Genomic DNA, 17,227 nt, shown 5'->3' with positions numbered 1-17,227 from the left:
CGCCTCCTTGGATGGGCTTGGACACCTAGGTCCCTGGATGGCAAGGTGCCCACATCAGCCAGGCTTCCCCTGACACAGGTGGAGGAGCCATGGTACCAGCTGGGCGGGGAGCCACCCACGCAGAGGCCCAGCTCATTGTGGGCCCTGAGGCCACTGCCCGTCATCCCCAGGGAAAGGCAGTTCCCCAGGTGACATAAACGTGATGTGGCTTCTCTTAAAACTTAGGAATTCATGTATGGTTGTTTTTCAAGGCTGGGAGCAGCTCCTCGGGGGAGTGTGCCTGCCTGCTGTGCCACCCTGGCTCATTCTGGCTCTGGTAGTCAGTTGTAGGTTAGGAAAAATCACAGGAAATTAAAAAACACCCCCTTTTCTGCCTTTGAAGAGCCGCCCCTGAGCTGTAAACCATGGTGAAACGTGAAATGTGGTCTTTCCGGTTTGGGAAGAGAGAACTAGACTGAGCTGGGTGCCTGGGGCGGCTTCCAGGGGCTCCTGCTTCCCTCCCTGAGCTGTCCCAGTCCCAGGGCCCCTTTTCCCGCTTCAGGGAAGGGGTTATTGGGTTCCTGGCCAGCTGGCTACCACCCCTTGGGGTGTCGTTGTGCTTCCTCCTGCCTGGAAGCACAGCTGCCTGTTGGGAGGACTTGCCTTGCCCCAGCACCCTCCAGTTGCAGAGTCCCTTAGCTATGTTCCCAGTGTTGCTCACACCCCAGGAGTCCTGTCCTGCACCCAGTGTTCCTCAGTCTCTCTCCTGATGTAAATCCTTTCATTGCCACCCAGAGGAGCTGGCTTCAAGCAGAAGGCTCCATGTTGGGTCCTTCTTTCTCCTTTGCTTTCGCAAGGGGTTCTTGGGCTGGGCCCACTGTAGGAAGGAGGGGGCTGGCCTCCCTGAGGTCTGGCATTAGCACTGTATGGGTTGTGTGTCTGGGGAGAGGATCAGATTCTCAGCAGGTTCTGTGACCCCTCAGGAGGTCAGGAAGCACAGTGTGAAATTTCAGTGTGCAGGGCAGATCACATCCTTGCTGGATGCATGGGGACAGGCCAGTGACCTTGCCTCAGAGAGTTGTAGGACAGTTACCCTCACACACAAGATGGGATTATTGGTCATCCCTGCTCTGGGTGGCTTGGATGATGACAGGGCACGTGTTCCAAGAGCACCAGGTTGCCCAGTATGCCACGGGGTGTCTTCGTTGGTGGCTGCCTGCTTAGGCTGCTTATGCCCTGTTTCCCACACACAGCCCTCTGCCCTGGTAAGAAACACCCCACCTCTAGTTTTCTTGCCTTTTTCTTTCTCTGAAGATTCCAGACCCTTCCTGATCCTGGGCACGTTTCCTGTTATCCCACTGTCCCCATAGGGTTTGTCATTTCACCCCTTGGGTGATACCTGTCTGCCCTGGAGTTTTTCTTCACTGGTTGTCTGGGGGAAAGGAGAGAGATAATGGGGACAGATGTTCTTTGCTCTGGCTGGCTGTGAGTGAGGTCAGAACACAGAGCTCAGCTGTAGTTGTCACATCACATTGATTTAAAAAATTTTATGATGGTAAAGTCTACATAAATGTAAGCTTTATGTTAAGTGCACAGTTGAGTGGCACTAAGTACATTTTTACTGTGGTGTAGCCATCACCTCCATTCACTTCCAGATTTCATCTCTCCAAATGGAAGCACTGATTCCCTGTCCTCCTCCCTATCTTCTGCAACCACCATTCTACTTTCTGTGTCTATGATTTTGGTGATCTAGAGACCTCATGTAAGTGAAATCATGCAGTGTTTATTCTTTTGTGAGCAGCTTATTTTACTTAATATAGCATACTTAAGGTTTGTCTGTGTTGCAGCAAGAGTCAGAATTCCCTTCGTATGGCTGAATTATATTCCATTGCATGGCTAGACCTCATCTTGTTTATTCCCTCATCTGTCGGTGGACACTTGGGTGCTTCCACTTGTGAGTGAGGCTGCTGTGAACATGGGCGTGCATGCATCTACTTCGGCTATAGTTCCAGAGATGTGGTTGCTGGGTGAGATGGTACTTCTGTTTTTAATATTTGGAGAACCACCAGGCTGTTTCCCAGTGTCTATTCTACTTTACATGTCCACCAATAATATTCAAAAGTTCCAGTTTCTTCACATCAGGGCTAATGCTTTCTTTTCCTTAATAGCAGCCATCTAATGCATGTGAGCTGACATTTCAGTATAGTTACGATTGGCATTTCCCTAAGTAGTGTGGCCAAGTGTTGCTCACTTGCTTATTGGCCACTTTGTAGATCATCTTTGAACAAATGTCTGTTCAAATTCTGTGCCCATTTTTGGATTAAGTTGGGTTTTTATGTTGTTGATTTTTAGGCATTCTCTATACATTCTGGATATTAATCCCTCATCTATGATTAATTGAATTACAAATATTTTCTCCCATTCTGTAAGCTGCCTTTTTATTCTGTTGATAGTGCCCCCTCCCCCAGTACTTGGGATTGAATCCTGGAGGTGCTGAACTGTATCCCCAGCCCTTTTTATTTTGTTTTGAGACAGATTCTTGCTGAGTTTCTGGGCTTGAACTTGAAATCCTCCTATCTCAGCCTCCTGAGTAGCTGGGATTACAGACATGCAGCACTAATGCCTGCCTGACGATATTGTCTTTAGGGTTTTAAATTTTTTATAAAGTCTTGATTTGTTGATTTTTTTTTTTTGCTTGCCTGACCCTTTGTGGGTTTGATTTTCACCATGTCCCCTCCTGCTTCAGGGAACTATAGACCCAATATAGCAAAGATGGTGGTAGTGGGGCTGGTGGAGCCCCTCGATAGGTGGTTGTGCAAGGGTGTCATCCTGGCCATGGAGCCTGAGTTTAACCCTGCTGCCCAGCTGGCCCTTGTCCCCTGTGTCCTGGGCCTGCGTACCTGGCGTGGTCTCAGAAGAACAAACCCTTCCCCCACTAAACAGAAACCACTTAGGTGATTTCCAGTGCTTCCCCTCTGTGCAGGAGACCCTCATGATCTGCAGCCTCTAGGAGGAAGGCACCCGTTTCTAGCCAAGTCCCAAGATGGTGTTTTGGGGTGCTTGTGGCAAGCCCAGGCTACCCCTGCTAATTGCTGAGCAGTGGATCTGTCTGGGGGCCCCTGGCTTTTTGTGTCCACATCTCCTGCGATTTCTGGATCGCTCTGGCATGTGAGGGTGTGGGTTGCTCCTAGGCTGGCCTCTGAGGCATGTGGTGGGTTGATGATGGTCTACAGGTCCCCCAGTTCTTATGGAGCCAGGCATGAGGATGAGATGCTCATTGAGGGAGGGCTCTTGGAAAGGCAGATGAGGCTGAGAGCCATAGGTAGTAAGAGGTGAAGAAAATGGCCCAGTTGTGGGGCAGATCAGGATCCCTGGGGTGGGGGTTTGGGGAAGAAAGGAGAACGGGGGAGACTGGCAGCAGGGGGCACCAACAGGGAGCCATGGAAGGTTTTGAGGTCTGAGGGGTGGGTACAGGGTGCCCCTTTAAGCCTGTTCTTTGTATGGGCACCTAGGACCAAGGTGGGGGAAACCTAGATTACAGAGGTGGATGGGAAGCTGAGGACACAGTCACTGGAAGGGGCTGGAGCCTAGGCAATGGTCGTAGATTCGGAAGGCAATCTTGGCTCTATCCTGCCTATATTCCCTCTAAGCCACCTCTCAAAGCTTAGCCCTAGCCAGGAGTCTGCTTCACATTGTGTCCAGGGCTGAGCACTCCAGTCTCCTCTGCAGCATCTGGAGGGCCCCATGGCCTCCTCTATAGCACATGTGTATGAGATGGGGGATGTGGCAGGAGGAGTCACACATGCCTGGGAGGACAAACAGCAGTTGCTCAATAAATGGTGCTGTTAACACATCTAGAAATAAGACCATTTGCAGTTCTGGGGCTCCCCAGGCAACTTCCTGGAAGAAGCTGGGGTGTGGAAGGAAGAGGCCCAAGGTCTCAGGTGCAGGTAGGACAGGTGGGACATGCAACCCCTCCCATTCTGGAACCATGTGCCCACCTGCTCGGTCCTCACAGTTTGCTTCCACCCCACAGCCTCGCCGCTCCTGCTGTTTGCCAACCGCCGGGATGTGCGGCTGGTGGACGCTGGAGGAGTCAAGCTGGAGTCCACCATCGTGGTCAGTGGGCTGGAGGATGCAGCCGCCGTGGACTTCCAGTTCTCCAAGGGTGCCGTGTACTGGACAGATGTGAGTGAGGAGGCCATCAAGCAGACCTACCTGAACCAGACGGGGGTGGCTACACAGAATGTCATTGTCTCTGGCCTGGTCTCGCCTGATGGCCTGGCCTGCGACTGGGTTGGCAAAAAGCTGTACTGGACAGACTCGGAGACCAACCGCATTGAGGTGGCCAACCTCAACGGCACATCCCGGAAGGTGCTCTTCTGGCAGGACCTGGACCAGCCGAGGGCCATCGCCCTGGACCCTGCTCATGGGTAAACACACCACTTCCCTCCTGGATTCTTGGGAGGAGGGAGGGCGGGGTTTCCCTCTTGGATTTACTTAAGCCTAAGCCCTGATTTCCTCAGAAAACACATGGCAATCTGAAAATGAACTCACTTTTTGGAATTTGCCGTTGCAGGGAGTTATTTCTCCTCTATCCCACACGTATGCAGTTTTTATTTTATTTTTCACTGTTAGGGATTGAACCCAAAGATGCTGAAGCCATATGCATGTTACATCCTCATTCCTTTTTTATTTATTTATTTTTTTCAGATAGGATCTCACTAAGTTGCCCAGGTTGGCCTTGAACTCACAATCCCATCTCAGCTTCCTAAGTAGCCCGGTTGACAGACATGTACCATCATGCCTGAAATTATATGTCTTTTTCAACTTGCTGTGTCTGACGCAACCCACGTGGTGAGCCAGAGATGGAAAGATTAAATGTCTGTTGTAGGGAGGGCCCAGGAAGAGTGGACCTCATGGGCAGAAGATACATCTTCCTTCCTTTCTGTGACTGCACTGACTGAGATGGGTTGGAGCAGAGCCTGCAGGGGTGGTTTCTCTGTGTACTCTGGAAGCAGCTCCACCTGCTTGCAGGTCTGGCTGAGCTCCCCTTGGCCCTTGGAGCCTCAGGGGAGCCATCGTGCCAGGAGGCAGAGTGTGAGTGGTGGCAAAGCTGAAAACGTCGGTGGGGCTGGAGGCTGGGCTTCACAGGCCTGCTCATTCCAGACTTCCAGACAGGAATAGTTTCTGCGGTCACCCCTTTGCCCTCCCTTATCCCTGCTCAGGAGTGACACTGGAGTGTGACACACACACTCCTACTTAAGCCGGCCCAGCTGGGCCCTGCCTGTCCTATTCAGAACAATCAGATGTTTTGAGCAGCACACCTGAACATTTTTTTGTTTTTTGCCACAGGCCTTGATAGAAGTACTGTATGATTAGCTTATTTAATGTCACCAAAACCTCTGAGAAGTTCCAACCTGGACTCTCTAGGTGAGGAACATGGTGTGAGGTTCTGTGGGACTCACCCAGGTCTCCTGAGTTAGAAATTCCAGAGATGAGCTGAGCAGTGTCCTGGTGTGGGAGCCCATGATTGCCCCTGCTCTGTTCCACCATCCTCCCCAAAGTCTGGATCTGGAGCCCTTGCCTTGGCTGTCCCCAGTAGTGAGGTGCCACTAGCTCTGAAAAAGGATCGGAGATTTCTGTGTTCCAGGCTAGGTGTTATCAGTTTGCTGCTGTCCTTGGCCTTGGTCTCCCTGCCCCAGGTGACACTGGCTGCACTGTCTGTGACCTGAGCAGAAGCTGGGTGATAAGAGCCCTCGCCCCTGCCCCTGCGGTTGGATGAGGACTGGGAGGTGGGGCCTGTCCCCTCCAGGGCTCACATTGGGTCTTTTGAAGGGTCAACTGAAGAGATAGGTAGCTGAGTTAACTGTTAGCTCTGAGGCCGCAAGACAGGCTTCTGAGTGCATGGGAACAGCTGGGGCCTTTGGAATTGGCTGTTTTATGTAAAACCTCTGTGTGTGTGTGTATGTGTGTGTGTGTGTGTGAGAGACAGAGTAGGAGTATAGGAGCTGTGTCTATGCATATGAGCGTGTGAGCATTTGTTCACAAGTCTGTGCGTAAGATGTATGTGTACAGGTTTGTATGCATATTGCATGAACATATGTATCTGCATGAGAATAAGAATGCTTAACAGTATATATCTGTATTCATGGGCATGTTGCTAGTGATTGTATTAATGTTGTATGTGTATGACATTATGTGCACACAGGCATGCAGGTATTGTGTTGTAAATAGGCACCAGTGTATGTGTGTCGGAGAAATGTGCACGTAGAGGGACATGTGTGTGTCCACATTCATGTTCATACCCACCAGGCGTGGGGTAGTGTGGAATTTTCTGCCCAAGTACTTTGGTTCTTTAAGGTCAGGCAGAGCAACTTACTCCCTGTGCCAGTGACACTTCTGGCCCCAGTCTCAGGGCTGCCATGTTGGATGGCCACCTGTCCTTGTGGGCTCCTTCCCCGCTCTAAGTGAGCTGGCCACCCACCAATACCAGGACGGTCTCTGCACCCAGAACAGTTTCTGTAGACCTCTCCCTCGGCCACAGTGTAGCTCCAGGTACCTTGGAGTCCCTGACTCCTTTCCTGGGAGCTGTTGGCTGCCACTGGCCCAGAGGGTCATCTGTCTGTAGCAAATGAGGCTAAAGGAGAAGTTACCTGGAGAGCCCTAGCCCGGGGCTGGCACATGGTCTGCCCAGCACTGGATGCCATGGCCATCTTGTCTCCTTTGCCCCTGCTCTCCTCTTCCCCAGCCACTCCCCCCAACACACACCCCGGACTCTGCAGCTCTGTCCCCTCCCAGCTGGTGTTTTAACAAGTGTACCGGAGTACTTGTGCCCAGGGCCATCCCCCATGCTGTGCATACAGCCATTCTCTGCCCTTGGGGCCCTTGTGGTGCACCCAGGAGAAGAGGATAAGTGGATGGTGGGTCTGAGAGGGATGTGTGTCACTAGGAGGATAAATCGGGGGCCTGAGGACAGAGGGCCATGGTGATGGGTTTGTTGCTGTATGTAGTTTGGAAGCCTCAAAAGTCTTGGTGACTTTTGAGCAGACCTGAAGCAGATGAGGACAAGAACCCCAGGGGAAGAACATTCCAGACAAGGGGAACAGACAGTGTGAAGGCCTTGGGGTAGATGGAAGCTGGAGCATGTGGAAGGCTGTGACAGAGTTTGAATGGTTCACTGATGCTCAGAGGAGACATGAGATGTGGAGAGGGCAGGGCAGGTCTTGAATTGAGTCACCTGGTCTGACTCATACTGAAGGGTCTCTCCTGGGCTGGTGGAGGGAGAGTAGGCTTTTGGGTGGGCATGGGGCAGGGGTCATGATAGCAGTTATTACTGTGATCCTAGCATTAGAGGGCAGTAGCTTGAACCAAGGAGGAAGTAGGCTTTGGGCAACTGGATTTGCTGCATTCTGCATGTGGATCAGAGAGAAAAGACAGGGAAGGATGACGTGGTGCTGCTCTGTTCCTTAGGGTCCTAATTTGTGCAGAGGTATGACTAAGTTGTATGTCACAAGGAAAACACACAGTTCATGGGCTCCATAAATGTAGCGATTACAATAAAAACACCCTTCCTCCACGTGAAATACACTATGCATCTGTGTACAGTTCTCTTCTTAATTCTTGGGGCCTGGCCAGTCTGATGGGGGCTGCAGTTGTAGCACAGTCTCCAGTTAAGCCAGGGTGAACTGCACCACTTTGTTAAAAATGCAGGCACACCAGACAGCACAGCTAACCCTGCTACCCCAGGCCATGGGAGCATGGGCTCCTGCTGGAGCCTGTGAGACCACGCACGGGCATGTCCACAGCACATCCACACCACACAGCTGTGGTAACTGCCGCTTGCAGATACTCCATTTAAGGAAAGCAGAGGCCTTGGCTATGCGACTGGGGGTCGGTGAATTAGGCCCCACATGGAGCTCCTGGAGCTTTTCCGATTTTGTCACGGTGTTTCGGGAAAGCCAAGTGAATCACACTGAGATCCTTCTGATACCTCTTGTCAGGAGGGGGGACCCTGGGTACAGGGGTAAGGGGGACCAGGGGAGGAACTTATGCCCCAGACCAGTCAGTATCTCTGCCAAGCTGGCCACCGGTACCTTCAAACCTCAGCCTGCCAGGAAAAGTTCTCCCCACACCCTGGCCTCACTGGTGAAGAGGTGAGTCATCCTCAGCCTGGTGTAGGCCCTCACCAGACAGCCACGCTATGCTCCTGGGGCTGCCACTTGACACCGTGACCTGAGCAGGTCAACCTTTCAGAGTCTCACTGTCCAGATGTATTTACTGGGAATGGCATTTCTGGCTTCTGTGTGGGTTGGGCTTTTACTAGTTTCAGAGAGGTCAACATGATGACACTATTTGAAGAGATGTGTGAAATGTACTCTCTTCTGTCCCCCTGGTGCTGGAGAAGAAGGTTGGGTGATGTCAGGTCCAGTTGGCCTCTGGCCCTGGTGCTGAGAGGAGGGAACATTTTGTGTGTAGCCCCTCTACCCTCATTGTCATTGGTGTCATAACAGCTTCTCTGGAAGGCAGTGGTTTCTGGCTTGGAAATGACCCCTGCTGGGAAGCTAGGATTGGGGACTCACAGTAGAGGTGCTCCTTTGGGGTGTCTGAGGCTCCTGTGGTCCCATGGTGGCAGAGGAGGTAGCTGTGTGTCTGTCGGTTTCTTTCTGGTGATGGAGACACCCAGGGGCAGAGCTGAGCTTGGTCTCCAGGGTCAGCTCAGAGGTTGTTGAAATGGATGAAGTTTTACCTCTGAAGAAATGGAGGCTGAGGTAGGGGGTGACTTTCCAGACACTAGAGAAAAATGGCTAGAGGAGAAAAATTGACCAACCCGTGGAACTGGGACATCTAAGAAGTTCCACCCTGCTCTATCTTATGAGGACCAGGAGTGGGAGGTGGGCTCCACAAAGGACAACCACCCCTGTCCCCTTCTCTGCTTCTAAGAGGGGTCACCTTTGTGTCCCTTGACTTGCCCATACCCAGCTGGGGTGGGGACCTTGCAGCTGGGTGCTGGACATTGGTGTCACAGAACATTATGCCTGTGCCCTCCATCTTGGCTTACTAACCAGAGACTAAGAGAGGGAGGCTTTGAGGATGTGGTGAGTTCTTGAGGATGTGTGGCACCTGGCCCTTGTTGGAACCCTTACGATGTGGATGAGCAAAGCCAGCTCACCTACAAACACCCAGGAGTAGCTACTATTATTTCTGTACATCCCACCCGCATGTGTTGTTCTTTTTAAAATAGACTTTATTTTTTAGGATCATAGGAAAATCAAGCAGAAGGCAGAGAGATTGTTCGTATGGTCCTAGGCCCCCAGGATCAGCCTCCCCCTCCAGAGGAGTATGTTTGTTAAAATCAGTGGCCCTCCACCAATGTGTCATTGTCACTGTGAATCTGTGCTTTACGTTACAGCTCATATTGGTGAGCACATTTTGTAGGTCTGGACAGATGTGTAATATCCTGTAACCACGTACAACACTGTACAAGAAAATGTCACTGCCCTGTCCTGTGAATAATGCTCCACCTACCTGTCTCTCTCCCTAACCCCTGGCAACTGCTGATCTTTGTGAGGTCTTTGTATTTTGCCTTTTCTGAAGTCATAGAATCACAATCATGTAATATGTATCCTTATGAGACCCACTTATTTAACTGTGTAATAAGCATTTATAGTTTTTGCCTGCCTTTTCCTGGCCTGATAGCTTGTCTTATTTTAGCACTGAATATATCCCATTCTACATGTCTTTAATTGCCTTTTTCAGGTTCGTTTACAGCATTTTCATGGTAGCAAAAGATCCAAAATAACCCAAACATCAAACACAGAGCTATTTAAGTAACTTATGGGACAGTGCACTATACCACTGTTAAAAGAACAAGAAATATTTCTCTTTGTGAAAGAGGAAGGCGTGCAGAACATATTATTGTTAACTGAGGGCAATTTGGAAATGTAGTCATAGGCCACATGACTTTTGGTCAGTGATGGCCCACTGATGACTGTTGCCTAGTGACATTTTAGCCATCTTAGTCTGTGTAAATCCCACACTTTGATATTCATGCAAAATGAAATCACTTAATGATGCATTTTTCATCATTTTGAAGAATGCTTTTTATGTTCTTAACAATGTGTTCCTAGCTGGGTGTGGTGGCACATTCCTGTAATCCCAACACTGGGGAGGCTGAGGCAGGAAGATGACAAGTTCAAGCCCAGCGTGGGCAGTTTAGTGAGACTCTGTTTCAAAAATAAAAAATTGGGGGGTTGTAGTTCATTTGTGGAACACTCCTGGGTTCAATCCCTGGTACTCCCAAAACAAGTAAAAAAAAAAAAAAACCCCACAAAATTCCTGTCATAAGCCATACATGACTCTATTCCCAAAACCCTGAACACTGATTATCTCTGGTGGTTGAGCTTTTAGTGTGTATGACAGATATCAAAACCAGTCCTCAGATCCGTTATCTCTTCTTGCCCTTACTTTCCTTGGCAGGTACATGTACTGGACAGACTGGGGGGAGACACCCAGGATTGAGCGGGCTGGGATGGACGGCAGCACCCGGAAAATCATTGTGGACTCAGAAATTTACTGGCCCAACGGGCTGACCATTGACCTGGAGGAGCAGAAGCTCTATTGGGCCGATGCCAAGCTCAGCTTCATCCATCGTGCCAACCTAGACGGCTCATTCAGGTAAGTGTCCACCAGCCTAAGGACGCCTCCTCCCCTCTGCACTCTGCTGCCCCATGGCATTTGAAGGCCACCCTATACTAAGTATTTATTGCTGCCTAATTAAATATCTTCAAATTTGCTGTCACATCCTGTGACAGCAAACAGGCTTCGCCAGCAACTCTGTTGTCCTGAGGTTGTGATGAGGCTTTTGGCCATGCTCTCTCACGACCCCAGTTCTCCTGGACCTCTTCTTACACCACACTGCAGTTTGGGCTTCTTGGGAATGCTCTGTTCCATTGTCCCTGCGGACACAGACTGCCCAGGTCAGGGCCTGCTCTGAGATTTGGAATCAACCACCTCATGGACTGTGGTTCTTGGGAGCAAGTGGGCCTAGTGGTTTAGAAGGGTTGGTCAGGAGCTAGAAAGGTTGTTGGAGGTACCTTTGTCAGGGGATCAACATGATGGCAGCTAAAAAATGACAGTGGTGGCGGCAGTAGTTGACCTGTCCATAGCTCTGAGTGTTCGCAGAGACATTTATCACTTCATGCAGTGCTCCCAACAACCCTGTGAAGTGTTAGTTACCATCCCTTATTGTGAGCGTGCACAGAGAAATGTGTGAGTTCACACAAAGGCACACAGCTAATCAGAGCCTATTGGTGAGGCGGGTTGTTGAATTATCACACATTATAGGCCGTGTCAAATTGCAGTCCTACTACCAGTGTCTGTTTTCTCATAGAAGCATGGCTTCTCCCTTGCTGGGAATACAATTCAGTGTTAGTACAATTGCCTGGCATGTTGTAAGACCCTGGATTCCATCCCCAGTACCACAGTCAATCAGCCAGTCAATGGAGGCTTTTTCTTATGGTGACACCAAGTTTAATTCACTCTGAGATACAAATCGTGGGCTCTGTAAGAGTAGGCATGTGTGTTCGCTCAGATTCCCACTAAGTCGGTAAAGCATTGGAGGAGGAGAGCTGTGCTTCTCCGCAGCTCTTTTTACCTAGCTGTGGCTCCTCCTTGGCATTTGCTTCCTCCTGTTTTTTTCTGGGGGTGCCCCTTTGCCTGGGAACATACACACTGTCTTAGGCAGTAGCAGCTGGCTGGGTTTGGGAAGTGTCATTTGTGTGCCAGGAAGAGGTGGCTAGAGGGGGCCAAGCAGCATGAGCACTGATGGTCCTCAAGCCCTCCTGAGCCCTCCTGACGACCCCACCCTTGGCTCCTGCTGCAGGCAGAAAGTGGTAGAAGGCAGCCTGACACACCCCTTCGCACTGACGCTGTCTGGAGACACGTTGTACTGGACAGACTGGCAGACCCGCTCCATTCATGCCTGTAACAAGAGGACTGGTGAGAAGAGGAAGGAGATCCTCAGCGCCCTCTACTCACCCATGGACATCCAGGTGCTCAGCCAGGAGCGGCAGCCTTCCTGTGAGTGCCTGGCAGGTGTCTACCCCTCTACTAGGGACCTACTGTCTGAGCCTTGCACGCCAGACCAGGGCCCTTCCCCTGCAGAAGCTTGTGGTTGGGGGAGGCAGTGTCCCGAGAACCGTGCCGGCTGGCCTTGAGGGACGTGTGCAGAGCCAGCCAGGATGGGGGTGGCAGTTTGAGGGCCCTTTATAGATCTTGTTTAGTGCTGCTTCCAAGCCCAGAGGTGGGTGGGACTCCAGGGAAGGCTGCCCCATCCTGATGGCCCAGGAGAGGTTTTATGAATGAAGAACCTCTGAGAGAACCACTGGGTTCTCTTCCTGGGGTTCTCATAATGCCCTGGTCCAAGTCTTGGATGGTGACACATGGGCTTCTGTGACAGGTGACCAGCAGGCCATGGTTGTTGGTTCATTCTGTGCTGTGGGGACCAAGGGTGGAAACTTCTGGCCAAGCCATTATAGGAGGGGTGCTCAGGGCAGGACAGAGTGGGGAGTGAGCTCTCTAGAGTAGTCTTCAGGCAAGGCTGTCATGGTCCTTTCCCCCATCTACCCTTGGGACCACACATGCTCCTCAGCCAGAATTAGTAGGGCAGAGGTTTATTGCATTGAAGCTGTCATTCCAGTTAACTCTGTTCTGACTGAGGTGGTGCTGAGCCTCACCTTTGCCTGGGCAGAATGGGTCCTAGGGGCAGTACGTACCTTCATTTGCTTGTTGCTCATGGAAGGAGTTGGTGGAGTACCCAGCCCACAAGGAGGCCCCCCTCAGGCCTAAGTGTGGTCACCTGATGTGGAGCCTCCAGGGTCCTGGCATGTTGAAGAGACAAGACAGTGTGGGTAATAGGCTGTGTGCTCTTGGGTCCCTGTCATTGCCATATGTCCAGTTCCTCAGATCCTGCCATGGGTGCGTAAAGGGTGGAGGAAGTGGCCCTGAAGAAGACAGAGGTTCTCTTATTGGAGGAGCACAGGGTGGGAAGGATGCCTGCTCAGGGCAGGGTATGCCTGGGCTGGGAATATCATGGCTGGTTTTGGAGACGTTGCAGACCAGCTGGTGACCATATGGTGCATGGTCAGTGGGGAGGTGGGACTAAGCGGAGCCTGTGGGTAAAGGTCGTGATGCTACCAGAGGTGGCATATGGACAGAGGGACGCACTGAGGGCTCTCCTTGGGGACAGGTAAGGAGATGGGATGCTGGTCTATTTGGGAACAAAGAATAGCACCAGCACAGTGGTGGGCGTCTTGGACCTGCTCGCTCTGTCCTGTTTTTTCTAGTCCATACACCATGTGAGGAGGACAATGGCGGCTGTTCCCACCTATGCCTGCTGTCCCCAAGGGAGCCTTTCTACACCTGCGCCTGCCCCACCGGCGTGCAGCTCCAGGACAATGGCAGGACGTGTAAGGCAGGTGAGACAGAGGATGGGAGAGTCGAATGGGGCTCTGGCTGTTGCTGGCTTGGGTAACCCATTCACAGTCTTTTGCTTGCTGTAGCAGAGGCTTCGGGCATTAGCCAGCTCTGTATCCAGGTGGACTTGGGCAGCAAGTGGTTGGGATTTACAGTCAGATCTGGGCTCTGTTGTCTGACAGGTAAACAGTCTCAGGCCCAGTCCTAGCTTGGTTGGAGCTTTGCAGTGACCAAGTCGTGCTGCTAGTGTCTTACACACCATCAGCACACGGTCGTCAAATTCTGAAAGCTTGGTCGTTAGCTTTTAACCGAAACCTATGTTGACTGAAAAGAGACAGTGGCATTAGAGGACACTGTGGGCAGGGAGTGACCCTGGAATCGCACCTACACACCCTCCTTGCCTATGCTTTTCCCTCACCTCGCCTTTTTTTTCTACCATCTGTGCAACCTCGGGAGCCTTGCAGGGTAATTTTGCCTTCTGCTTTCCTGACATTTTTAACGCAATTTTCCATGTCAATGAGAATTTGTAATTCATTTTTACCCTTGCATCTCATTCCCATGGAGTCTTCATGCCAGAGTAACTCCCCTGTGGAAATTTAGGCTACAAGAACATCCTTAAAGGGAATTTTCTTTCAGATGCATGGAACTGAGTTGATCTCCCTCCCCACAAGTGGTGTTCTTTGCTTCAGATGTTTAACACCTTCTTGCTCTCTGTCTTGGTCCTCAGGCACTTGCTGTCAGGGCTCCTGTCAATATTACTCTATACCTGAGCAAGTGCAAGGTCCCGAGTTTGTTTGATCCCTGGTACTGAAAAAAATATATATTACTCTTCAGTGAGGAGTCTTTTCCTCCTATGTGGCACCAGCTGGGGACCTTGATTTCTGGGTGTCAGGTTGAGGTCGGGCTGTCCTGGAACTTGTGCACATGCATGGTGAGGGGCAGCCTTCATCCGGAATGTTTCAGCCCTAGCTCTGGGGCTGACTGGGGCTGGGCCAGTGAGAGGTCAGTAGGAGACACCGGGAAAGCAGCCAATCCTAGGACCAGCCCTCCATTTTATGGAGGCAACAGGACCCTGCTAGGAAAGAGTGGGTGAGGGACAGGGCCTGGTTCCTGTATCATTATCTCACTTGGAGGAAGAAAGAGGAAGGCAGGGCCAGCTTCTCCAGTGGGCTTTGCTTCCAGTATGGGCTGGGCCTAGAGGCGGGGTTTCTGGTGAGCAGACTGCTAGAAGCACTACTGCAGCATGCATGGGGGTGGAGGGATTTTCTCCTTTGGTCCCAGCGGCTGCCCAAGCATACAGGGTCCTCACTCTGGAGTGGTTTCCTGGTCTTTCTGCTCTCAGCAGGTCATGATCTGTATTTGTGCGCAGTGTCTGGAGACTATGTGGGTCATGCTAGTAATGGGATCTCTTTCTGCTCTGGCAGGGCTTCTGCTTTGGGGGAGGACTTTCCAGGTCTGGATTCGCTGCTTCTCTTTCCCAGAACACAAAGTCTCAAGTGAAAGGAGACTTGGCTATTTTACCGAAGGAGCTGTCAGCTGTGTTGGCTGCTTCAGGGACAGGAAGTCTCTTCCTCACAGCAAGCCTTACTTTCCCAAATAGGGAGAGGGAGCACTTGCTGCTTAAGATACTATCATTTGGGACACAAATCATGTGGGACACAGTTGACCCTTCTTCGTGGTGTTTTCAAAGTAGGACCTTAGCTGCTCAGAGTGAGGAGCTTGCTCAGGAGGCCATTTGGACTGAGCCACGTTTTCTCATTTCAGTCATCCATCCATCCATCCATCCAGGAATTTATTGAGCACCTGTTGTGTCCTGTACTACTCCTGGGTACTAGGATCCCTGCGGAGAGCGATACAGGCACAATTCCTGGCTTTAGAGCTCACACAGTAGAGCAGGAGTAGGTGGGGAGGGATGGACAACTGATGCCATTGGGTGATTTGGAACATCTTGGAACCCTGGCTCCTTGGTCACCTTAGGCCATCTGCAGTTTACCCCTTGCCTGGCTGGGGCGGAGGGAGAATCTGGGCCCTCTGAGGGGGCCTGGGCCGGTTGCCTCATGAGTGACTCAGGCACACCAGGAGTTTGGACTGAGCAGGTTAAGGGTGGACTCGGGGGGCTGGCTTGATCAGGTTAGATTAACCCTCTTAAATTTACAAGTGAAAAAACTGAGGGCAGGTCACCCACACAAGTTTAGGAAGGTAGACTCTCCCAGCTCTCCTAGGACATGGGTGGCTGCTGCTTCTCTCTATATATCATCTGGTTCATGTGCCCAGGTAGAGTGAGCCCCTGGCTTCCCACCAGTCTGCCTAGGGTCCCCTGCCTGCTCCCTGGAGAGGGAAGGTATCTGAGCTTTACAGATTCCCCCAGGGAAGGATGCTGTCCCCCACTGGTTGCTCAGGAAGCTTGGCCTTCTTAAAGTTTTGCTTCTCTCCTTTCTGCCACCTTCCTGTCCCTCATTGTGAGAGGAGTGGGCTTCAGTGGCTGAGCTGGACCCTGTGTTCTGTAGCCTGTTAGTCAAGATCACAGTGGGGAAGGGAATGTCTTATTGATTGGTGATGCCTACCTGAACCCTGTATTGGATTGGTTGGTGATGTCTGCCCTGGGAGAGAGATAGACCTCGCTGGATCGGGTGTGGTTGTCATCTCTGCTGCTTAAGATATCCCGAGCCAGGCAGTACCTGTACATTTGTGGAAGGAGTCAGGATGGACAGGGGTCCCCAGAGGCAGATCATGCCATTGTACCCTAACAGGAATTCGTGTGGGCCCTCAGGATGAGCAAAAAGAGATGCAGACCCTGATAAATCCCAGAGGCACAGCTCAGTAAAGTCATAAGCTAGAGGAACCTGGGGTTCTGCCAAAAGCTTGTTGAGGCCATCTTGTGTTGCTGCTGGTCCTTCAGAGGTGGATAGAGCCTGGGACTTGCTTGCTGTTCCCTCATCTGTGAGGCTGGAGTCACAGGATCACCCCTGCCTGGGGGGCCATGGGGGACCCAGTGTTTTAGGAATAGGGTGTGCAGGGCAGGTATCTGGCACACAGTTGGTTCACACTGTAGCACCATAACCACCATCCATACCCCTATCTTGTCACCCGCCTGGTACCGTGGCTGGCACTGGGCCTGTGAGAGCTAGGGTGGGGTTGCTGGTGGTGGTTGGCGAGGGGACTGTCACTGGGGAACTCTGGGGAGGTACTGACTTCTTTTCCCACTCAAAGAAGCATGGACTTTGGTCCGACATGGTGCCCTGCCCCTCTTTTCTTCTTAGTGTTTCCACAGCTGGACACTCTAATCCCTGGGGACTGGCCACCCATAGCCAAGCCCTTTGATGGCATGACGTTCTTTCCGCAGATTTCAACGCCTTGTTCCCAAGATCTGGCCCAGAGCAGTCCTAGGGAATCTGGGGACCTCATTGGCCTTTAAGAGATGATCCAGGTGCTGGCCTGTGTGGTGAGCAGAGGAAAGGAAGTCACCTAGGGTTGCAGAGCCCTGCTGTGCAGCCAGAGTGGGTGTCCTCCCCAGAGGAGGTGGCATGCAGGCTGGCAGTGACCTGGAGTCTCTGGTCACAGTCCAGGTGGCTCTGCACTGTGGCGCTGACCACAAACACCTGTGGAGTGGAAGCAGTGGATTAGGAGCACACTCTGCCCTTCCTGCTGGGAGCTTCTCCAGTCCAGAGCTGTCCCAGGCTGATAGCGTGGTTTCTGGCTTTTTTCAGCACGGACAGCCAGTGACCAGATTCCTTCGGGATGGCACCTTCCCCTACTTTCATAAGCACTGTTC

At 51.6% G+C, this 17,227-nt stretch overlaps 1 protein-coding gene across 3 annotated transcripts in view; it reads left to right on the top strand.

The window, feature by feature from the left end:
- Positions 1-3,745: 3,745 nt before the first annotated feature.
- Lrp5 (LDL receptor related protein 5) overlaps positions 3,746-17,227 on the top strand; it is a 79,025-nt gene continuing 65,543 nt past the window's right edge. For 2 of the 3 annotated variants that reach the window (XM_010635760.2, XM_010635762.3), the window contains exons 1-5: positions 3,746-3,929; positions 4,016-4,412; positions 10,459-10,656; positions 11,864-12,060; positions 13,326-13,457. In XM_010635760.2, coding sequence (XP_010634062.2) covers positions 3,749-3,929; positions 4,016-4,412; positions 10,459-10,656; positions 11,864-12,060; positions 13,326-13,457 — 1,105 coding nt within the window. In that variant the 5' untranslated portion in view covers positions 3,746-3,748. The remainder of the gene's footprint in view (positions 3,930-4,015; positions 4,413-10,458; positions 10,657-11,863; positions 12,061-13,325; positions 13,458-17,227) is intronic. The other variant, XM_010635761.3, reaches the window with a different exon arrangement.

Source organism: Fukomys damarensis, unplaced genomic scaffold (genome assembly GCF_012274545.1).
Source record: "Fukomys damarensis isolate Sample0158 unplaced genomic scaffold, DMR_v1.0_HiC HiC_scaffold_27, whole genome shotgun sequence".
Taxonomy (NCBI): domain Eukaryota; kingdom Metazoa; phylum Chordata; class Mammalia; order Rodentia; family Bathyergidae; genus Fukomys; species Fukomys damarensis.
This window is presented reverse-complemented; position numbering and strand designations above follow the sequence as displayed.